Raw genomic sequence first — 24,247 nt, forward strand, 5'->3', positions numbered from 1 at the left:
GGCAGAGAGTGTGGACAGGATACATTTTGGCTGTGGATATGCTGCAGAAGACAATACAAAGCTGGGAATATGTTACTCCAGGCTAGTAGGGATTGATGCTATTACCCTCATCAATGTTCCCTCTACAGACTGCTGAGGTCAGGGGGCCACACATCATGTACCAAGGGCCTGCATGTAACCCCCAGACCACAAGTTGGGCACCAGGGCTCTACTGTATATGCTGGTCCTAAGGGTTATATGAGAAGATGTTAACTTCCTATACTGTATTTGCTGCTATGAAGTTGTCAGAAAAACCATAAGGTCTACTCTACAGTATATTGCACTAGATTTTCTGAGAAACACTGTTATCTTCTGGACAAACAATATATTTTCCAGATCTAATCACTGCTTGTCAGACACACAGGGACACATTAGGGGGGATATGATCAACATGTAAAAATACATAAGGGGTCCATATAGTGAACTTGGTGTTAAGTTATTCACTTTAAGGTCAACACAGAGGACAAGGGGGCACTCTTTACATCTAGAGGAAAACAGATTTCGTCTTCAAATATGGAAAGGTGGAATAGACTCCCTCCAGAGGTGGTTCTGGCTAGCTCACTAGATTTCTTTTAAAAAGGCCTGGATTCTTTCCTGGGTGTACATAATATACGTAAATGGGTACTAATATTTATAGGTAAAGTTGATCCAGGGAATAGGCGATTGCCTCTCGGGGGATCAGGAAGGAATTTTTTCCCCTGCTGTAGCAAATTGGATCATGCTTTGCTGGGGTTTATTTTCGCCTTCCTCTGGATCAACTGTGGGTATAGGATTGTGTATATTGGATTGTATGGTTAGGTTTGCTTTACTGTTTTTTGTTTTTATTGGTTGAGCCAAATGGACTTGTGTCTTTTTTCAACCTGACTAACTATGTAACATTTAGACTACATTTACATTAAATGCAAATGGCAGCAGTAGGAATAACTGCAGGTAATTGCTGGCTGTGTGAAAAGCCACAAATAGCTGCAGCCACTGGCAACCTGTCATTAGAGTGGAACTTTGGTCAGAAACTTAAGTGCTGCGAGGTCACTTCAGGCTGGCCCAATTTTGCAGGTATAGTTATGTGAAACATTAAAAATGAGTGTCTATACTGTTTATAATCCAGTAGCACACTGTCTTACCCTGCTCTGTACATGCTCAGTTGCTCTCTATTTTTAGGCACTGCCAAATTTGAAGAAGCCAATCTGCTGACATCCTTAAAGCGGATTTAAACCCTCCTATCCTTTACAAACAAGGAAGCTGCTTTTTCTTGATCACATGGTGCTGCACATGTGATCAGTTATGACACCAGTCATTTGATGGTTTGAAAGTTTGGTTGAGGACACAAGTAGATATGACAGTTGGCAATCCTGGTATTCCAGGAATGGAACTGTTTTTAAAACTGTTATATTGATGGGTTTAGTTCTGCTTTACGATTTACTGCTGTTCAGGGGCTCTGGGCTTCAGAAAAATGGTAGCCACTAGCAAGAAGAAATAGGAGCATTGCTGGAGGCAATTTATAGCACACAGTAATTTTGGTAGCACGATTACTGATGTGGAATGTATGTTCCTTACTAAAGGACATTATTTTGTTATCAAGTTGTTATGGGTAAAGATCCGCTTTAAAGTGTACGGGCTCAGGAGACACAGCTAGCAATTCATAGGTGTCAAAAACAGCAGCAATGCAACATTGCACCTATTGGCACCAACTACTTTTACATTTCCACTATGCTTAATCGGTGAATTGCTGATTTTATCAATAATTCACAATGAATTCCTAAGGAAACCCTGCACACCCAATCCCAGTCACTGTGCACATTCACTGCACTGCAAGTACTGTAGTAGCCTAATAGCCTTCGTATTTGCAAGCTTTCAGCCTGTCTGCCTGCTGAAGATTCATTAAAAAAAAAAAGGAGCACCCAGAGTAGAGGTAGGCAGTGGGCAGTGTCTAATGCCCCTTTTACATCACCCTCACCCCCCCCCCCCACTGTAGTGTCCTCTGCCCCCTTTACATCACCCCCCCCCCCCCCACTGTATTGTCCTGTATCCCCAATGCAGTGTCCTCTGTCCTCCTTCACATCACCCCCCATAGCAGTATCCTGTGCCCCTCTGTTCAATGAAAGCAGTATCATCTGCCTTCCCATCCCCCAAATCAGTGTCCTCTGTCTATATCTCATCACAAATCCTCCCCCCTCCCCGTTTCACTTTAGTGTCCTCTGTCCCCTTCACAACATCTCCCCCTAGATTTAGATATTTATGTAAAAGTACTTGCTTCCCATGCACCATTCTCTGCTATTGACTTCAACAATATGGCTGCAGTTTTAGTATTATACCCTAGGCAAAATGGCCACCAATGTAGTTTTCACATAGACTTTAACAAAATGGCCGCCAATCTATTGGAACCAAATAGGTATTTAAAGACACTTAGTCTACCCGCCACTAGCCCCTGATGAAGTCATGTGACCATGACGTAACACGCAGAGCGAGAGCGTAGGCAGACAAGGACCAGAAGTGAGATCATGCAGAAGTATGGATGAAAGAGCTAGAGCAGAGGAAAGCAGATAACATGCGCATTTGTCTCAACAGGATCCTTTACACTTGGTCAACCAGCTCTATTCTCACAATGGGGACACTCCTCAGAACTACTTTTCACCACTGGGGACAGTCAGGTTTTCTTGATACTGTCTAGGAAAAAAACACTCACCACACAGAGCCACAAGCAGGGGACCACATATAGTGTAGTACAGGGGTTCCCAAACTGTGGGTTGGGACCCACTGGTGGGTTGCAAGCTGCATTTGAGTGGGTCACGCTGAGCCAGAAATCAATGAGAGCAGGCCCGCTTAAATTGAGCTGTGCGAGCTCTCACAAATTACAGAGAGCCAGAGCAGTCGAATCGCGATGGATTCAGGACCCCGCCCATGCAGTTTACGGAGGCTGATCTGCATTTCCCACAAGGAGGATACTTGCATCAGTGAGTACATATGTGGGCTGTTATGTAGGATATGTTCAAGGGGTGCAGAGCCATCTCCTCAGTCCTGCTGGTGGCAGCAGTGGTGGCTAGACTGGCAGCGAAATTCTCTCAGCTATAGCGGGCAGAGACTGCAGCCTCTGTGTCATAGGAGGACCAGGTGGCCCGGCGGTGTCAGGAGTTCATGGCAGCTTCTGTGACCCCAGTGGAGGATCTGAAGGAGAAGAGCCAGGACACCAAGACCAGCATAGAGCTCCTCATCATGGAGACTCTGGGTGAGGTGTGCTGGGCCCTGGAGAGGGCAAACAGGGGCTTCACTTTCACTATGGACCGCTAGGAGAGGAAGGAGGGCGAGTGCCATATAGCCTGCTGATCACTGTCCTGGGGTGGTTGATTTCTGTCCTCTGCCTGCCTCATACTGTCTATGAGGGTGCTGATTACTTACAACTCCGCTTACATGCCACAGGTTTCTGTCCCCTCACTTAGAACATCTGGCAAGTGTATTCAATAATAAATTGAAAAGTAGTAAATTGATATTTTTAATGTAACATCCCCCTCCCTTTAAAGTATGCATTGTTATTATTTGCATTTATATAGCGCCAACAAATTCCATAGCGCTTTACAATATTCAATTACAAGCAAGTGGGTCCCAAAAAAAAACTGTATTCAGAAGTGGGTCTCGGCCCAAAAAAGTTTGGGAAGCCCTGGTGTAGTATATTTTTTAAAAAGTATACATTCCACATCGAAAAGTAAAAGGCTTCTTCTAAATGCCAGTAAAAGCATTGTCATGACAAATAAAATAGTGCACCTACAAAGAGAGCTACCAGTTCCAAGCATGGATCCTTGGCCCCCTGGAGTGCGCTCCAAATCATATGCGATGTATGTGAACGCATATGTGTAAACCGGCACTAAACAAAAAAAGAGCGACAGTATTGAAAAAAAACCCACATTTTTTTACTTTCAGCTATAAAACATTCCCATTAAAAAAAAAAAATTTAAAATTTTATTTTTTTATCAGTTTAGGCCAATTTGTATTTTGCTGCATATTTTTGGTAAAAAAAAATTCCCAAAAAGCGTATTTTAATTGGTTTGCACAAAAGTTATAGCGTTTACAAAATACGGGATAGATTTTTGGACTTTTTATTTATTTATTAATTTTTATTAGTAATGGCGGCGATCAGCTATTTTTAGCGGGACTGCAAAATTGCGGCGGACAGATTGGACCCCTAACTGACATTTTTGGGGACCAGTGACATTAATACAGTAATCCGTGCTAAAAAATATGCACTGTTACTGTATAAATGACACTGTCAGGGAAGGGGTTAATGCAGGGGGTGATCAAAGGGGTTAAATGTATGCCTAATAGTGCTTACTGACTGTGTGTGTGTGTCTATAACAGCTTCAACTCTTCTGGAAAGGCTGTCCACAAGGTTTAGGAGTGTGTCTATGGGAATGTTTCACCATTCTTCCAGAAGCCCATTTGTGAGGTCAGGCACTGATGTTGGACAAGAAGGCCTGGCTCGCATTCTCCGCTCTACTTTATCCCGAAGGTGTTCTATCGGGTTGAGGCCAATCAAGTTCCTCCACCCCAAACTCGCTCATCTGTGTCTTCATGGACCTTGCTTTAAAATGGGGTCTGCGACATTGCGGTGGACAGATCAGACCCCTAACTGACATTTTTGACACTTTTGGGGGTGTCAGGGACATTACTACAGTAATCAGTGCTAACAATATGCACTGTTACTGTAAAAATGTGAGCCTAGGGGAGTGATTCTAACTGTGGGGGGGGGGCTTGGCATCTGAAATTACCATAGAGACATGTGATCCTATATAGAAGGGTCAAATGGGCTCTATGATCATTCCGGCGAGAAGGACGGTCAGCTGTGTTTACAACAGCTGACCGTTCTCACTCAGCGGGGAGCGATCGCGGGTGTCAGGCGGCAATCGGAGCCCCCTGCCCGCTGCATCAGCTTCCCTACTGACGCCGGTGCTCGCTCACCCCCTAGCCTCCTGCTCGCGATCGCCGTACAGCTGCCTGCCGCAGTACATCTGCGGCGGGCGGTCGTAAAGAGGTTAATATAACACAAGTAGTGTGCACAGACAGGACAGCCCTGAATTTCTGATATGAGCAACAGGTATTTTTTTTTGCACTTAAAGAGTAACCCCACCTTTGCTGAGGAAAAAACATTCCCCTATGGAGGATCTATTTATATTGCAGGGATTTTACCAAACTTGGTTGGAGATTACCATTTTGTTATTCTGCAGACATAGCTGTTTGTTTCTCTGTCCATGTGCAAAATTAAAGTAAATGGGAGCGATTTCTTAGTTATCAAACAGTTGTGCACCTGCAGGGCTTTAAAGGAGAAAATGTCAGGGTCTGCATCCCTCTAGACATGACTTTCCTTTGGAAGTATCTCACCAAAAATTACATTTCTGTTGCAGGGGATGCCAAAAATCTGACTTGTATCTTAGTGCAGACTTTTGGAAAAATCAGTGAGCCAATCACACAAGCAGGAAGTTACATTTCTGGGGAGAAATTACACCATCTGTGTACAGAATGCCTCCATGTTGCCATATTTATTGCATTTAACAGAAAATTACAGCGGCTGCAGACTGAAAAGGAAAGGTCATTTTTAATAACATTCAATTACAATATGACTCGTGTAGCAATTGTACACACTGTGTTATTTTATTGGCTAAATTTTTTTATTCTCAACGGAATTGGAGTAACCCTTTAACCACTTGCCGACTGCCGTTAGTATATTTACTGCAGCAGTCAGCCCCTCACAGGCAAAGCGACGTAGGGCTACGCCGCTAGCCTGTGAGGCTCTAGGGAGCGAGCGCGCGCTGCCGAATGCGCGCTCCCGCTCGGTCACGGACCCCCCCCCGCGCGTGTTCCCCAGCGGACCCGATGTCCGCCGGGCACTCGCGATCGTCCGTTACACTGGGAGAAAGGCAGGCGGCTAATGTAAACAAAGCCGCCTGTCATTCTCCCCTGTGTAAGAATGGTGATCATACGGTTCTACTTTGTAGGACCGTTGATCACTGTTCTTACAGCTCAAGCCACAGCCAATCACAGTTAGAAACACGCCCCTAGGGACACACATAACCCCTCCCTCTCAAAAAAGTTAACCCCTTCACTTCCAGTGTCATTTTTACAGTAGCAGTGCATATGTATAGCACTGATTACTGCAGTAATGTCACTGGTAACCCCAAAAGTGTCAAAAATGTCAGTCAAGGGTCCGATCTGTCCGCCCCAATGTCGCAGTCCCGCAAAAAAAAAAAAAAACGCAGATCGCCGCCATTACGCGTTAAAAAAAAAAAAACAACAAAAATGACAAAAATCTTTCCCTTAGTAATTAGTAAACGCAATAACTTTTGCGCAAACCAATCAAAATACGCTTTTTGCGATTTTTTTTTACCAAAAATATGTAGCAGAAAACAAATTGGCCTAAAATGTTAAAAAAATTAGATTTTTACATTTTTTTGGGGGAATTTCATATAAAAAAAAGTGAAAAATAATGTTATTTTTGCAAAATTGACGCTATTTTTTTGTTTATAGCGCATGATCAAAAAATCGCACAGGTGATCAAATACAACCAAAAGAAAGCTCTGTTTGTGGGAAAAAAAAGGACGTCAAATTTGTTTAGGTACAGCGTCGCACGACCGCTCAATTGTCCGTTAAATTCACGCAGTGCCGAATCGCAAAATAGGCTCTGGTCAGGAAGGGGATAAAATCTTCCGGGGCTTAAGTGGTTAACAAAAGGATATTGTATAATTCAATGGCATAGAAAAATTACTTTTCAGATCTTCACACAAGTAAAAAAAAAAATCAGAATTGTTTTTTCTTACCAGAACATTACTGAAAACCTTTAGGCATTTCATTTCTGAAAGCAGGAGCCCTGCAGAATAAAACAGCGACAGCTGCAATTTTTTAAGGTCGCACAATATTTGCACAACTGTTTATCAAGTCTATATTTTTAAGAAAAAAAAGTATACTAACATGTATTTTAGTCCACACAAACATAATATATTACCAAATTGTTTGGTAAAATAAAAGATGGGCTTGCATCCAGCAAATAGATACCGAACATGTCAAGTCCTTCAAAGTACAATAAAATAAAATTACTTTTACCGACCAGCTGGGAGCTGACCGAAAACAAGGTACTGAGATCATGACTACTGTTGGTTTTTTGGCCACTTGAGTTCTAAGCTGTTTATAAACAGTCTGTGGACAGCAAGTGGTTAAACAGACCAAAGAGGTACAAAAAAAATGGAAGTTCATTAATAAGGGTTTCTATACTTGAAGTGTTACTAAGCCCGCAACAGTAAAATCAGTCTGTTTATGCAGTAAAGCATGCTTTTTATACTCATTGTGGAAACTAAGGGGTTAATCCTCTGCATTGTGTAAAAAGGCTGTTTGATCCTGTCTTCTCTTATCCTCCTCTTCTTCCACTGTCCCCAATCCATCTCCTGATAAGACAGAGCTTTTGAAGCAGGGGTGTTGCTAGGTGGGAAAAAAAACAGGGGCTTAAGCCCGAAGGTAAATTTAATAACCACTCCCACATTTTAAAGTAAGTCCGGCCCACGCTCCACCCAATGCCCCCCTCACCCCTGCCCAATGCCCCACCATGCACAATGCCCATCAATGCAGCCTCACCAATGCCCATTAGCTCAGCCTCATCAGTGCCCATCAGCTCAGCCTCTCCAATGCCCATTGATGCAGCCTCACCAGTGCCATCAATGCAGCCTCACCAATGCCCATTAATGCAGCCTCACCAGTGCCCATCAATGCAGCCTCACCTGCGTCCATCAATGTAGCTTCACCTGTGCCCATCAAAGCAGCCTCATCAGTGCAGCCTTACCTGTACCCATCAATGCAGTCTGATCAATGTCCATCAGCTTAGCCTTGCAGTGCCCATCAATTCATGCTCACCAGTGCCCATCAGCTCAGCCTCGCCAATGCCCATCAGCCTCATCTGTGCCTATCAATGCAGCCTCATCAGTGCCCATCAGCTTAGCCTCATCAGTGCCCATCAGCTCAGCCTCACCAATACCCATCACTGCAGCCTTACCAGTGCCCATCAAATCATCAATGCAGCCTGATCAGTGCCCATCAGCTCAGCTTTACCTGTACCCATCAATGCAGCCTGATCAGACAGTGCCCATCAGCTCGGCCTTACCCATGCCCATCAGCGCAGCCTTGCCAGTGCCCATTAGCGCAGCCATGCCAGTGCCTATCAATGCAGCCTGATCAGACAGTGCCCATCAGCGCAAGCCTTGCCAGTGCCCATCAACGCAGCCATGCCAGTGCCCACCAACTCAGCCTTACCTGTGCCCATCAATGCAGCCTGATCAGTGCCCATCAGCTTAGCCTTACCCGTGCCCATCAACACAGTCATGCCAATTCTTATCAGCTCAGCCTTATCTGTGCCCATCAATGCAGCCTGATCAGACAGTGCCCCTCAGCGCAGCCTTGCCAGTGCCCATTAATGCAGCCTTACCAGTGACTATCAGCGCAGTCTTGCCAGTGCATGGGGAGAGAAGAGCAGTCAGTTTACACTGAGCGGGGATCTTCTGCTTACCCGGCATCAAGCGGCCATTGCCACACTAAGTCCCGCCTCCTGGACTGGCTCCTATGATGGGCGTTACATGTTCTGGCATTGGACCAGTGAGACATCCATCAAAGGAGCCGGTCCAAGAGGCGGGACTTCGTATGACACTTGCCTGCATCGGGTAAGCGGGAGATCTCCGCTCTGTGTAAACCAGCAGTGGCGCTCACCTTCCTCTTCAGAGGCAGCCCTGCAAAGCGGCCCCAGGGCAGGCAGCCAATCCCCGAGTTCCTGGCCAACCACAGGCCTTGGGACTCGGGGCTAATAATTGTCAATAAGGATAGGAGACCCAGGGCTTTTTGGGGTCCCACTTGTGGCTGTAGCCCGGGTCAGCACCCCTGCCACCGCCACTGCTTTGGAGTCACTCTGCACATGCTCAGTTTAGTTTGTATTGCTAGAGGATTTTTTTTTTTCTTGGGGGATGCATGTAAATGGCACAGGGCCAATCAGCACTGTCCAAAGGGTCAGGGGTCCAGCACCCTCATAGGACAGTCAGAGTAGAATGAAAACTCCTCCTACAAGCTTTAACCAAACACTGATAGAAGTCACGACTGCTATATACTGCTGATGAGAAAATGTATTTAGCAGTTTATATTTACTAAAATAATATCATTTCCATGTTCTGTGTGAGACCAGATATAGTGAATGCAGGCTCCTGGGTTTAGTAACAGTTTATTGTTAGATTTCGGTCATTGGTTATTGTCTTTTTTCCACAAAACATCTAATCACGTATACAAGCATATACGCTTATGCCACAATTGTTTATAAAGACAATCAGTGGCCATATTTATCCCCTTACTTACCGTTATTAAATTAATTGGTAAAAAGGCCAGGGCTTTTTTGCAACTGGAACTTGGTGGAACTGAGTTCCACCACCTCTGGCTCAATCCCTCTGCTCCCTGCTCACCACTATCACTTTTAAACACAAAAGTCTGGCTTCTGCGATTATAATGCCCCGTACACACGTGCAGATCGTCGGCCGAACGATCGGCCGTCTTTTGTCCCCGGGCTGTCGTGTCTGTTGAAAAGTGCAAAAGACTGCACAAGAATTTTGTCCGCCGACTACAGCCAACTGCAGAAGTGATGTCATGTGATGGTTAACTTTCCTTGCGTTTTTTCTTTTCTGAGCATGCCCAGTCTTGCAAATCTGCTGTCTGTCGGCCGAATTCTGTATTGACTGGCGAACAATCGGCCGTTCTGGTGTCGGCATACAAAAATTTTAATGCTTGCACGACAGATTCTGTTCGGCCGAAAGTGCGCTGTCGGCAGCATCATACTAACAAGCCGAAAATCGGCCGTCGGCCGAATCTTTTCGGCCGACAATCTGCACGTGTGTACGGGCCTTAAGTTACAGCTTGTCTCCCAACAGCTCCCACAGATCTGATCTCCTGAGCTGCTCCAACAGGATGGGGACAAGGGAGATGCAGGTGCCTGGGGTGCAGTGCAGATGTCAACATCCCCACTGAATGATCTCCTTGCAAGTGAGAGAGGCCAAGCCACCTACAGTAAGCAGGGAGGTACTAGAGCCAGCTGGGTGCTTCAGCTTAATACAGCAACAAAAGTAAGACATGTGGAACATGGTGGAACTTTTTAGTTGGGGGCAGAAGATGGGTCCAAGGGCAGTGGATGGGGAGGTTGCTTACAGAGATCAGAGCTGAAGAGAAGTGAAAATGAGATGTGGATAGGGGATGCAGAGGTAAGCAGCTGTGGAAGAAGTCTGCACTCTGGATGTAGCACGCCCCCGAACTCTGCACATAGCGTACCCCTGAACTCTGCGTGTAACCTCCCCCCCGAACTCTGCTCATAGCGTACCCCTGAACTCTGCGTGTAACCTCCCCCCCAACTCTGCTCATAGCGCACCCCTGAACTCTGCGTGTAACCTCCCTGCCGATCTCTGCTCATAGCACACCCCTGAACTTTGCACTCTGTGTGTAACCTCCCCCCCGAACTCTGCTCATAGCGCACCCCTGAACTCTGCGTGTAACCTCCCCCCAAACTCTGCTCATAGCGCAACCCTGAACTTTGCACTCTGTGTGTTACCTCCCCCCCGAACTCTGCTCATAGCGCACCCCTGAACTCTGCGTGTAAACTCCCCCCCGAACTCTGCTCATAGCGCACCCCTGAACTCTGCACTCTGTGTGTAACCTCCCCCCCCCGAACTCTGCTCATAGCGCACCCCTGAACTCTGCACTCAGTGTGTAACCTCCCCCCCGAACTCTGCACTCAGTGTGTAACCCCCCCCAACTCGGCTCATAGCGCACCCCTGAACTCTGCACTTGGTACGTAATGCAATCCAGGTATTTAATGCCACTTTAAGACCCTCCCATTGAAATTTGACCACATCCACTATTTTATGGGGTTTGGAAGTGTGTGTTGGGGGGGCGGGGTCGTGATTAAGTTCCTGCACCTATTTTCTGAGAAAAAATGCCCTGGTAAAAACACACTAAACAGTTTATAAAAGACTGATTTAATAGCATATTATGACAGGTTGTCACTCTCACTTAAAAGGCAGATTTGATACAAACATTTAATTTAATTTTACCAATTAAAAAATCCAAACGGCAAAATAATTTGAAAAAGTATTATTTCTTTTCTTCGACATTTGTAATTTGAACCTTCGTCTTTAGCTGTCTCTGTTCAAAATGATGTCTTTCTAAAAGTGGCTTATAAATATATATGCCACCACCAACTCCAAGTAGCATTGCCAGCATGATCTGACCGAAAGGCAGTCTACGAATCATCTTCACATCCGGAATGTGTTCTTCTGAAGGAAAGGCCGTGAACCTGGAAGAAAAGACATTCACACCTATGAGATATAACAAATAGAAATGCATGAAACAGCAAAAAACATGGTTTTAAAATGGTGCATGTTGAGACCCATGCGACACCCCCATCAACCTCCAATAATAAACCTGATCAGTACACCACTTTAACCCTTTCAATGCCACAGCCTTTTGCATTTTCTTGCACACAAATAAAATGTACATTTTAGGCCTAAAGAGTAGCGAGTCCCCCCCTTTCAAAACATGGTAAGTTTTCTGAAAGTAGATTCCCTGTAGAATAAAATAGTGGGAGTTGCAATCTATTTAGGTTACACAACATTAGCACAACTGTTTATCAAAATACATATTTTCAGCAGAAAATACATTAAAGTTAATTTTTGTGCACACAAATACTAGATAGCTTTTATGTTTTTCACAAAAAAAAAAAAAGTAAGGTTGCATTGAGCAAAGAGATACCAAAAATATCAAGCTTTAAAACTACAAGTGCCTGTGAAATGATGACAAACTTTGGTACCCAAAATTGTCCACAGGCGACAACATTGATAGTTCTTACAGATATATATATCTTTTTTTAGCAGAGACCCTAGGGAATAAAATGGCGGTCATTGCAACTTTTTATGTCACACGGTATTTGCGCAGAAATTTTTCAAACGCAATTTCTTTTTGGAAAGAAAACGGTTTTATGAATTAAAAAAATAAATAAAAAACACTCAGGTTAGCCCATTTTTTTTTTTGTAGAATGTGAAAGATGATGTTACGCCAAGTAAATAGATAAATAGATACCGAGCATGTAACGCTTTAAAATTGCGCACACTCATGGAATGAGGCAACACTTTACAGGTTACCAGTTTAGAGTTACAGTGGAGGTCTTGGGCTAGAATTGTTGCTCTCGCTCTACGTTCGTGGTGATACTTCACATGTATGGATTAAACGCTGTTTACATGTGGCCACAAAGTACCCATGTGTTCACTTCTGCGTGCGAGCACGCAGGGACGGGGGCACGTTAAATTTTTTTTTTATGGTTTATTTATTTATTTTTTTATCACTTGTATTCCTTTTACAAGGAATGTAGACATCTCTTGTAATAGGAATAGTGCATGACAGGTCCTCTTTATGGGGAGATCTGGGGTCAATAAGACCTCAGATCTCTCCTACAGGCTAGAAAGCCTGAAAAAAAAAAAAAAAAAAAACGCTCTCGGCTACGTAGCCGAGATCACGGCAGCACTGACAACTGCCAGGAGGGCGTGGTGTTATAACATCGAGCCTGGGCCTCCGAGAGTCATAGAGACTGCTGGGGACCGTCTCTATGGTGTACTTCCGCCGCTGGTGGATTCCCTCTCCGACTCACTGATCGCACAGGCGAGCCGGTAGAAGCACCGGAGGGCGGCGGGATGTCCCCTCCCACCGCCTGTAAGAACGATCAATCAGCTGAACAGCCGCTATGATTGTTCCTACAATAAAGGGAATCGCCAGCTAAAAAAAAGCTACTTAAAGCCCAGGACGTCATATGTTGTCCAGCGGTAAGGAAGTGGTTTAAGTGATTGTAAAGGTTCACTTTTTTTTTTTTTTTTTTAAATAACAATCATGCAATACTTACCTTCTCTGTGCAAGGGTTTGGCACAGAGCAGCCCCGAATCCTTCTCTCCTGGGGTGCCCCGGCATCGCTTCTGGCTCCTCCTCTTCATTGGGTGCCCCCACAGAGATCCGCTTTCCATAGAGGCGCCTGTGCGGGCGCACTCCCGAGTCCTGCTGCTATGTCCATTGACACAGACAGCAGGATTCCCCCCCAGCTCTTGTGTCACTGGTTTTGATTGACAGCAACGGGAGCCAATGGCTCCCGCAGCTGTCAATCTATCCAACGAGGACTCAAGACAGGAACGTTCAGGTAAGAATAACGGGGGGGGGGGGGGGGGGGGGGGGCAGCTGCAACCAAGAAAGTTTTTCATCTTAATGCATAGAATGCATTAAAATGAAAAATCTTGAGCCTTTACAACTCCTTTAAAGTGGTTAAGCCAATATTTTATCTTTACACCATTTCCTCTGTTAGATTACAACCTGTATCCTGGTGCCTGCAATTTATATATAAAAATAAAATAAAAGCTGATTTCTCCCTCTTTTTACAGCTATCGGCGCTCACGCGACTCCCGCCTCTCTTCTCTCCCCGTCTGACATCTCCAGGGGGTGGGGCCAAGAACTTAACTTCCTCTGACGTCAGCTGGGGAGGCAAGGAGGAGAGAGCCGGGAGACACGTGAGCGCCGATTGGAGCTGTTAAAAAGGGTACAATTTCGCTTTTTTTTTTTTTAATAAAGCACAGGCACTAGGATACAATTTGTAATCTAACAGAGGGGATGATGTAAAGATCAGCAGCGGGGAGGGGAGAAAAGCAGCGTTAGTGAGACCTGACAGGCAGGGAGGGCAGAGGATAGCTGCGGATGACGGAGACACGTACACTGACCACGGTGTCAGGGATCAGCAGCCATGATACTCCGTGGTCAGTGTACAGAGGGGAAGGTAGAAACTTTCAGGATCAGCCAGGTATTTTAGGTGAAAGGGGGGGGGGGGGTCAAATTACACAGCATAGTTACATAGTTAGTGAGGTTGAAAAAAGACAACAGTCCATCCAGTTCAACCTATGATGTGTGTGTGTGTTTGCTTTTAACCGTATATTGTATACCCCTGTATGTAGTGGTCTTTAAGGTGCCCATCTAATAGTTTTTTGAAACTATCAATGCTCCCTGCTGATACGACTGCTTGTGGAAGCAAATTCCACATCCTTACCGCTCTTACAGTGAAGAACCCCTTACGCATTTTAAGGTTAAACCGCCTTTCCTCTAGTTTTAGTGAGTGGACACGTGTCTTATTGTATTCCCTTACTCTGAATAGTTTGTTCCTTATGCTAGAGTCGCCAGTACAGTATTTGTACATTGATATCATATCCCCCCTCAATCGTCTCTTCTCCAGAGAGAATAGGTTCAGTGCTTGTAGTCTTTCCTCATAGCTGATGTCCTCCATTCCCCTAATTATTTTTGTTGCCCTTGTCTGGACTCTTTCCAATTCCAGCACATCCTTCCTGAGGACCGCTGCCCAGAACTGGACAGCATACTCCAGATGTGGCCGGACCAGAGTCTTGTAGAGTGGGAGAATAATCTCTTTATTTCTGGAGTGAATCCCCTTTTTTATACATCCCAGTATTCTGTTGGCTTTATTTGCAGCGACTTGGCATTGCATGCCACTGCCAAGCCTGTTGTCTACCAGTACCCCCAGGTCCCTTTCCATCCTAGACTCACCCAGAGGTTCCCCCCTTAGTGAGTAGCTTGCTTTCTGGTTTCTGGCCCCCAAGTGCATTACTTTACATTTTTCAACATTAAACCTCATCTGCCATGTAGTTGCCCACCCCGTTATTTTGTTCAGGTCCGCTTGAAAGGTTTCTACATCCTGCATAGAAGATAATGGCATGCTTAGTTTAGTATCATCCGCAAATACTGAGATTGTACTAGATATCCCCTCCTCTAGATCATTTATGAATAAATTAAACAGGATTAGTCCCAGGACAGAAACCTGGGGGACCCCACTTTCCACACCCGCCCAATACGAGTACTCCCCATTAATCACCACCCTCTGGACTCTCCCCTGGAGCCAGTTCTCTATCCAGGTACTCACCTTATGGTCCATACCTACCTTCCTTAGTTTGTACAGTAAGCGTTTGTGGGGAACGGTGTCAAAGGCCTTTGCAAAGTCCAGATACACCACATCCACAGGCTTACCTTTATCTAAGTGGCAGCTCACTTCATCGTAGAAGGTTAATAGATTGGTTTGGCAAGAACGATTTTTCATGAATCCATGCTGATTACTACTAATAATACTGTTTTTATTACTAAAGTCTTGTATGTGGTCCCTTAACATCCCCTCCAAAATCTTGCAGACTACAGATGTTAGGCTGACCGGCCTATAGTTTCCCGGGATATATCTCAGCCCCTTTTTAAATATTGGTACCACGTTGGCTTTTTTCCACTCAGCGGGCACCATACCCGTCTGTAAACTATCCTTAAAGATCAAGAATAATGGTCTGGCAATCACCTGGCTGAGCTCATTAAGAACCCTTGGGTGCAAGCCATCCGGTCCCGGGGATTTATTTATGTTAAGTTTCTCTGGTTTAGTTCTAAGTCTATCTTCTGTTAGCCATGGCGGCATTTCCTGAGGGGTGTTTAGTTCGGCCTTACAAGCTGGGTTAGTGTAGCCCCCCAATTCTTTTGTGAAGACTGAAGAGAAGAAATTATTTAACACTTCCGCCTTTTCTCTGTCCTCAGTGGCCATTTTTCCTTTATCATCTTTTATGGGGCCAATGTGCTCTGGCCTCGCTTTCTTACTGTTTATATACTTAAAGAACTACTTGGGGTTCTTTTTACTCACCTCCGCTATATGTCTCTCGTGTTCTATTTTAGCCGCCCTGATTTCATCTTTACATTTCTTATTACACTCTTTGTAATGCTTAAATGCTGCCAATGACCCCTCAGTCTTGTATTTTTTGAAGGCCTTTTCTTTAGCACTAATATGCATTTTTATGTTGGAGTTTAGCCACCCAGGGTTTAATTTTGCTCTTTCAAATTTATTTCCCTTTGGAATGCACTGGTCAATCCCTTTGTTAAGTATGCTCTTGAAGCACTCCCATTTTTGCTCCGTGTTCTTTGTTCCCAGGGTTCTATCCCATTTGATATTTTCTAGCAGCGAGCGCAGTTTTGGGAAATTGGCTCTTTTGAAATTCAGCATCTTAATATTACCCCTCTGCTTCCTATTACTGTAATTAATACTGAAACCAATTGACCTATGGTCACTGTTCCCTAAGTTGTCCCGTATTTCTATATCCGTGAGCAGGTCTGTATTGTTGGTAATCAGTAGGTCAAGTACCGCATTGTTTCTTGTCGGTGCATTCACCATCTGACCCATGAAATTGTCCTGCAAAACATTTAGGAACTGCCGAGCCTTGGCTGATTGTGCGGTTCCTTCTGCCCAGTCTATATCAGGATAATTAAAGTCCCCCATTATAATGACATTTCCCATCCTTGCTGCCAATCCTATCTGTAAAATGAGGTCCGCCTCACCCTCCTCCCTCTGGTTGGGGGGCCTATAGCATACGCCCAATATTACCTTCCCCACCGTGCCTTCCCTTTGAAGCTCTACCCATAGGGATTCTGCCTCGTCCATAGCTCCATTATTAATATCATCCCTCATATTTATCTGTATACTGTTCTTAACCACTTAAGCCCCGGAGGATTTTCCTGCTAAAAGACCAGGGGGTATTTTGCGATTCGGCACTGCGTGATTTTAATGGACAATTGCGCGGTCGTGCGACGCTGTACCTAAACGAATTTGACGTCCTTTTTTTCCCACAAACAGAGCTTTCTTTTGGTGGTATTTGATCACCTGTGCGATTTTTTGATCACGCGCTATAAACAAAAAAAGAGCGACAATTTTGCAAAAATAGCAATATTTTTCACATTTTTTTATATGAAATTCCCCCCCAAAAAAATGTAAAAATCAAAATTTTTTAACATTTTCGGCCAATTTGTTTTATCCTACCTATGTTTGGTAAAAAAAAAAAAAAAAAAAAAAAAAAAAAAAAAAAAAAAAAAAAAAAAAAATCGCAAAAAGCATATTTTTATTGGTTTGCGCAAAAGTTATCGCGTTTACTAACAAAGGGAAAGATTTTTGTCATTTTCGTTGTTTTTTTTTTTAACGCGTAATGGCGGCGATCTGCGATTTTTTTTGCGGTACTGCGACATTGCGGCGGACAGATCGGACCCTTGACTGACATTTTTGGGGTTACCAGTGACATTTCTACAGTAATCAGTGCTATACATATGCACTGTTACTGTAAAAATACACTGGTAGTGAAGGGGTTAACTTTATTTGGGAGGGAGGGGCTGTGTGTGTCCCTCGGGGCGTGCTTTCTACTGTGATTGGCTGTGGCTTGAGCTGTAAGGACAGTGATCAACGGATCTACATAGTAGATCCGTGTGATCAGTGTCTTTACACCGAGGAGAATGACAGGTGGCTTGTTTACACAAGCTGCCTGACATTCTTCCTCTCCCCCGCCGATCGCCGAGTGACCGGCGGACATCGGGTCCGCTGGTCACACGCGCGGGTGGGGGGGGGGGGGGGGGTCCGTGACCGCGCGCTCGCTCCCCAGACCCTCCCAGGCTAGTGACGTTAATTAACGTCACTCTGCCTGGCAGGGGCTGACCGCCGCAGTAAATCTACTTGCGGCGGTCGGCACGCGGTTAATATACAGACATACCCCTCCCCCTTTTTTACCCTCTCTATCTCTGCGATAAAGGGAATACCCCTGAATGGTCGCCATCCAATCATGAGAGCTGTCAAACCAAGTCTCAGTTATCCCCACAAAATCTAAGTCCTCCTCAAACATCAGCAGCTCCAGCTCTCCCATCTTGTTGGCCAGGCTTCAATCACTGCGCTGTATATCATGCTTTAAGGGAACACAATCTGTATTTTTTTTCTCTTTTAGGGTAACAAACGCTTTAAGTGGTCATGCATACCTGTACAGCTTACCTATCTGAAGTCAGGCTGGTATTACAGCGTACACCGATAGAGGGCAGTGTTCACCCGCACAGGAATACACCGGTGTTCTGTACACTTCTATTCCTGTCTATGGGGACCAGTATTGTAATGGACACAGACATGAGGTCTGTGCACGGCCCCCCAACTCACACAGTGTGCATTGGGGGAACACACCCACCCACATGGATCTCTGATTGGCAGACACCTCAGAAGAGATCTGTCTGTAGTCCCCTCTGAGGACATACGTCTCATACATGCAGGGGCCCCCATAGGGATCGCACATAATGTCAGTAGCACTGAACGAAGGGGCAGCAAAGAAAGCCGCACTTTATACTCCTATCTATGTCAGCCTACCTGAAATCATGTGCGGGGTACACAGAGGTCACATGACCTTCCCCAGTCTCTCCAATACACAGCCTCCTCCAGTGACGTAAGCACGTACGGCGCCTCTTAGGGGCCAAACTTCACTATTCAGGATTCGCTCGCCGTAGATTCCTCTTCTACTCGCGGCGTATTGTAATGTCCGGTACTACAGCCGCCCTTTTCCCGCCACTTGCGCTATCCGCTGTAACTAGATAAAAACCGTGCAATGGGCGCTCACACACACAGGTTCGCTGCGGTAGACAAGTCCTCAAGAAATGGCGCAGCGCCTGTAGCGAATAAAACAATGTTTCTTGTCTCCATATTAGGAACCATTTTGTGAAGGTCTATCTCAGAAGTCGGTGACCTTGGTCTCCAACAACATGGACGCGGCTGTGTGACGCACACGAAGGGTGACTCAGCCTCTAGTTGCTGTGAGGGGGAATGTGACAATGGGGCGGGGCGTCCATCCATAACAAAGTGCGGCATGGAGGCGATCCGGAGCCGAGCTCTGTCCGTCTTCAGGAGGCCGAGCGACCCCCGCTCCGTGCAACTGAGGAAGAGGAAATCCAAACTGTACAGCAAGGACCCCCGGGGGGCCAATACAGGGGGAGGTAACCGGATGGGATCGCCTGCATATGAATAAACTCCATGGGGGGGATTTACTAAAGGAACTTTTACTTTCATTTGACATTTTACTAAATTATTATTACTTATTTTTTAATTTTACTTTTTTTTATAGTTTTTACTATTTTTTTTTTTTTTTTAACTTTACAAAACTGCTCACTTTTGCAAAAACATTCCCTCTTGGTTTAGTGAATGAGGTGAAGTTCTGCTGACTCCCATCATCCAATCATGCTGCTGTTTTCATTTTTCCTTGCATGTGATTGGGTATTCTTTTCAAAGTGAAATGTCACCTCCTTCATTAACCACTTCAGCCCCAAAGGTTTTACCCCCTCATCACCAGGCCATTTTTTTGTGATACAAGGCTTTGTTACTTTAACCACTTGCTAACCGCCCGCCGTAGATACATATGGGTACGTCGGTTTGCGGGAGCACTCCTGGGGGCGAGCGGTGCGCGTCCGCCCCCATTAGGCAACGAGGAAGCCGATCCACGGGGCCGGCAGGGGCGATCGCTCCCCCGCTGAGAGAGAACAGTCTGCTGTTGTAAACAAAGCTGACCATTCTTTTCTCTGAAATGATCACAGAGCTCCTGTGATCCTTCTATATAGGATCACAGGTCTCTATGATCATTTAACAAGCCCCTCCCCCCCACAGTCAGAAAACACTCCCCTAGGCTCACACTTAACCCTTTGATCACCCCTGTGTTAACCCCTTCCCTGCCAGTGTAATTATTACAGTAACAGTGCATATTTTTAGCACTGATTACTGTAGTAATGTCACTGGTCCCCCCAAAAGTGTCAGAAATGTCAGTTAGGGGTCCGATCTGTCCGCCGCAATGTCGCAGTCCCTCTAAAAAAAAATCGCAGATCGCCGCCATTACTAGTAAAAAATAAATAAATAAAAAGGACAAATTTTTCCTGTAGTTTATATACGCCATAACTTTTGCGCAAACCAATTGAAATACGCTTATTGGGATTTTTTTTTTTTTTTACCAAAAATATGCGGCAGAAAACAAATTGGCATAGAAGGATGAAAAAATAAAATTTATATATATATATATATTTGTTTTTGGGAATGTAATATAGCAGAAAGTGAAATTTTTTTTTTTTTTTTTTTTTTTTTTCAGAATTGTCCCCTTTTTTTTTTTTTTTGTTTATAGCGCAAAAAATAAAAATCACACAGGTGATCAAATACCACCAAAAGAAATCTCGATTTGTGGGGAAAAATGGACATCAATTTTATTTAGGTACAGTGTCGCACGACTGCACAATTGTCCATTAAAGTAATGCAGTGCCGAATCGCAAAAAATGGCCTGGTCATTAAGGGGGCAAATCCTTCCGGTCCAGAACTGGTTAACTGACAATTGCGTGACTGTGTGACGCTGTACCCAAATGAAATTGATGTCCTTTTTTTTTTTTTTTTTTTGGGTGGTATTTGATCACCTCTGCGGTTTTTATTTTTTGGGCTATACACCAAAAAGACTAAGGATTTTGAAAAAAACAATATTTCTTACTTTCTGCTATAAAACATATATTTAAAAAAAAAAAAAAATGTAAAACAAAATTTCTACATCAATTTTGGCCAATATGTTTTCTGCTACGTAATTTTTGGTAAAAAAAAATCCCAATAAGCGGATTTTGGTTTGCACAAAAGTTATTGTGTCTACAAACGATGGGATATTTTTATTTATTGTCTTTTTCCACTAGTAATGGCGACGACCAGTGATTATTATTATTTTTCTTTTTGCGGGAGTGCGACATTGCGGCAGACAAATCGGACACCTAACTGACACTTTTTTTGGACCTTCATCAGCGTGCGCCACCCAGTGGCTATTGCAGGAAATTATGTACAGATCTGTGATTTTGCGCAGTTGAGCCGGCCTGCTGCAGTACTAAGTGCTAAGATAAAATTCCCCTGTAGACTGAGCAGCCTGTTTTGCCTTTAGTAAATCAGCCCGTGTGTGTGTGTTGCCAGTAAAACTCTCCATGATGTGCTGTGTGCATGGACTCAGCTTATCACCTTCTTATACATCTTTCAAACGTATTCATCAAATATCGCCCTTCATCAACCAATCTGTCTCAGAAAATAAAAAAGAAGAGGCCGTCCTGACATCTAATTCCCACTCTTTGAAGGGTTAGACCACCTTTATAAGAAAAAAAAAAAAAAAAAAAAAATGAAAAGGTGAACGAACACTGCCACCCTCCCCTGTCCTTCACTGTACTTACCTCTGTGTATGATGAGCTGACAGTCCAGCTGGTGTATCGGTCCAGGCAAACCAGTGATTAGAAATCCCCACTCTTCTCCTTTTTCTTTCTTTAGGGTCCCTGAGAAGGATCAGAGTGATTCTGATTGGTCAGTGCCAACACAGAGCATTGTTCCGATCCGTCCCAGCTCCAACTTTTCTGATATTTATTGTAATAACTTGGTTGTAAAGGCTAAATGCATTAAGGTAACAAACCTTTTAAGTTTACCCCCCCCCCCCAATACCTACATGAGCCCAATCTCAATCCAGTTTTGTGCCTTTGGATCCTGCTGCTGTCAATCAAATTCAGTGATGAGGAAGCAAGGGGCGGGGCTGAGCTGCCCTGTGGATTAGGGGGTGAATAAGGTTAAGGAGGGCAGTATTTTCAAATGAAACCAAAATCAAGAACACGGGAACATGTCTTCAAACTAACAGGAGGAAGGTTCAAACCTAATATTAGAAAGTATTATTTTACTGAAAGAGTAGTTGATGCTTGGAATAAACTTCCAGCAGAGGTAGTGAGACGGTCAACAATAAATGGCTTTACAGCCCATTCAGACTGACGCGACAGGATTTTGTGGGGCGACCTGTGAAGTCGCGGTGCACAGCGTGCACCATGACCTCGGCGCGACTTGCACGTACTTCATATAATTGAAGTCTATTCAAGTCGCTCCCAGGTCGCCCCAAAGTAGTACAGGGCCCTTTTTCTAAGTCGGAGCGACTTGTGTCGGTCCTATTAGAACCGGTCCTGTACTATTCAATGGCGAGTGACCGACCGCGACTTGTCAGGCGACCAAGTCGCGCTAGTGGGAATGGACCCTTAAACATGCCTGGGACAAACCTAGATATATACTAGGACAAAAGAAATAATAAAAAAATAAACAAAAGTAAAACAAAAATGGGCAGACTCGGCGGACTACTTGGCCTTTTTCTGTTGTTCCTTTTTTCTGTTTCTATGTGTGTCAATGGGTGCACAAACCACTGCTTGGGACTGAGCCCACAGACATACCCCCCCATAGCAAGTAGCTTAGGGGTCGGGGGGGTACCTGAAGGCAGGAGGAGCCAGGTGCACTGGAAGGAACCCCAGAAGAGGAGAATCCGGCTTTCTCTATACAAAACCATTGCATGGAGCAGGTGAGTATAACATGTTTGTTTTTTTTAAGGAGACTTTAATATCACTTTAAAAATTAAAAAAAATGTTTGAAATGAAACAAATTTAAAACCTAAAAACAAATAATGGCAGTTCATAGAATCTTTTATTAGACTGGGGAGAACATTGTTCTGTCTTTGGCCAGCCATAGTTTTCTTGCTATTTTTACATCAGACCTTTGAAAGTTGTGGCCCCAGGGCCCCCTCTGGCCCTTTGGCTGTCCCTGCCCAGCCCTCCATTTCTCCACTGCCGGCATGCCTCTCTGAACTTGTCACCTTTCTCACAGAGGAGCTCGGAGATGCATGGTAATAGATGTCCATGTGGAGAGTGTTGCAGCGCAGCCCCATTGAACTTAATAGGTGAGTTTGCGAAGAGGTGCTGCCTGTCTAACTCTGCACCCTGAGTTAAAAATGCCATGGCCAGGGAGCAAAGCATCCCAGCCTCGGCATGTGAAAAGCCCCTTTTGGGTGGTCAGCCTCCCAATTTTACCACCCCTGACCGCCTGCCTGAAAGAGATCTATTTCATGAGCAGTTGTAGTTCATCTTACTAGTGTTCCATGTTTGTTTTCTATAGGTCTACCTACTTACAAATTCTGAGAAGAAGTAAGTTCCGTCCTGCACAACAGTCTCCATTTCCCATGTGGCCCCTTTAGAAAATGAATTGCCCGCCCCTGTTTTATATTCTAATCATTTCTCTTTTACTGATTTCCCCTTTTAGGTCTCTTTGGAGAAAATGTGATCTTTGTGTTGCTGACATTTGCCTTTCGAGTGTTTAACTGCTTCATGGTGCAGACCAGCTTTGTTCCGGATGAATACTGGCAATCACTGGAAGTTGCTCATAACATGACTTTCAAATATCCTTTATTGTAATTACCGTGTGCTTTATGAATGGTTAAATCAGGTCTTAAGTCCAGAAATGAATGACATTTTTTTGTAATTGAACTTATTATTTACTGGTACTGCTGTGAGTACTGCTGTGAGTACTGCTGGCTCTGACTGGTACTGCTGTGAGTACTGCTGGCTCTGAATGGTACTGCTGTGAGTACTGCTGGCTCTGAATGGTAATGCTGTGAGTACTGCTGGCTCTGACTGGTACTGCTGTGAGTACTGCTGGCTCTGACTGGTACTGCTGTGAGTACTGCTGGCTCTGAATGGTACTGCTGTGAGTACTGCTGGCTCTGACTGGTACTGCTGTGAGTACTGCTGGCTCTGAATGGTACTGCTGTGAGTACTGCTGGCTCTGAATGGTAATGCTGTGAGTACTGCTGGCTCTGGCTGGTAATGCTGTGGGTACTGCTGGTTCCGGCTGCTACTGCTGTGAGTACTGCTGGTTCCGGCTGCTACTGCTGTGAGTACTGCTGGTTCCGGCTGCTACTGCTGTGAGTACTGCTGGTTCCGGCTGCTACTGCTGTGAGTACTGCTGGTTCTGGCTGCTACTGCTGGAGGGAAATGCTGGCTAGGAGAAGTGTAGCAGCGCTACGCTGGAGGAAAAGGTGATGGTTCTTGTATTGGTCACAGGCGGAGTGCATTTGATATCACTCCGCCTGTGACTCACTCAGACTGTCGTAACAGAGCAGGAAGTATACAAGAAGCATCGGCTCCATTCTGACAGATCAGCTGAGAGAGACACAGACTCAGCTGCACAAGGGGCCGGACCAAATGACTTTGTGGGCCGGATACGGCCCCCGAACCATAGGTTCCCCACCCCTGATTTAAAATAATGCTATCAGGTAGTCTTTTGTTAGAACAGAGCACCAATGTCTCCCTCAAACTATTTGGCATTCGATGTGTCTGGGAGTGTCAGATGCCTGTGCACATAAATACAATATACAGTGCCTTGAAAAAGTATTCATACCCCTTGACATTTTCCACATTTGTTCATCTTGCAACAAAAAACTTAATGTATTTTATT

At 44.8% G+C, this 24,247-nt stretch overlaps 1 protein-coding gene across 1 annotated transcript in view; it reads left to right on the forward strand.

Annotated features, from left to right (window-relative positions):
* The first annotated feature begins 18,784 nt into the window (after positions 1-18,784).
* The window catches only part of PIGB (phosphatidylinositol glycan anchor biosynthesis class B), a 55,003-nt gene continuing 49,540 nt past the window's right edge, over positions 18,785-24,247 (forward strand). The window contains exons 1-2 of the mRNA XM_082252831.1: positions 18,785-18,933; positions 23,054-23,201. Of these exons, the coding sequence (XP_082108957.1) occupies positions 18,807-18,933; positions 23,054-23,201 (275 nt within the window). The 5' untranslated portion in view covers positions 18,785-18,806. The remainder of the gene's footprint in view (positions 18,934-23,053; positions 23,202-24,247) is intronic.

The sequence above is a fragment of the Pelophylax lessonae genome (assembly GCF_965119305.1).
Source record: "Pelophylax lessonae genome assembly, chromosome: 4".
Taxonomy (NCBI): Eukaryota; Metazoa; Chordata; class Amphibia; order Anura; family Ranidae; genus Pelophylax; species Pelophylax lessonae.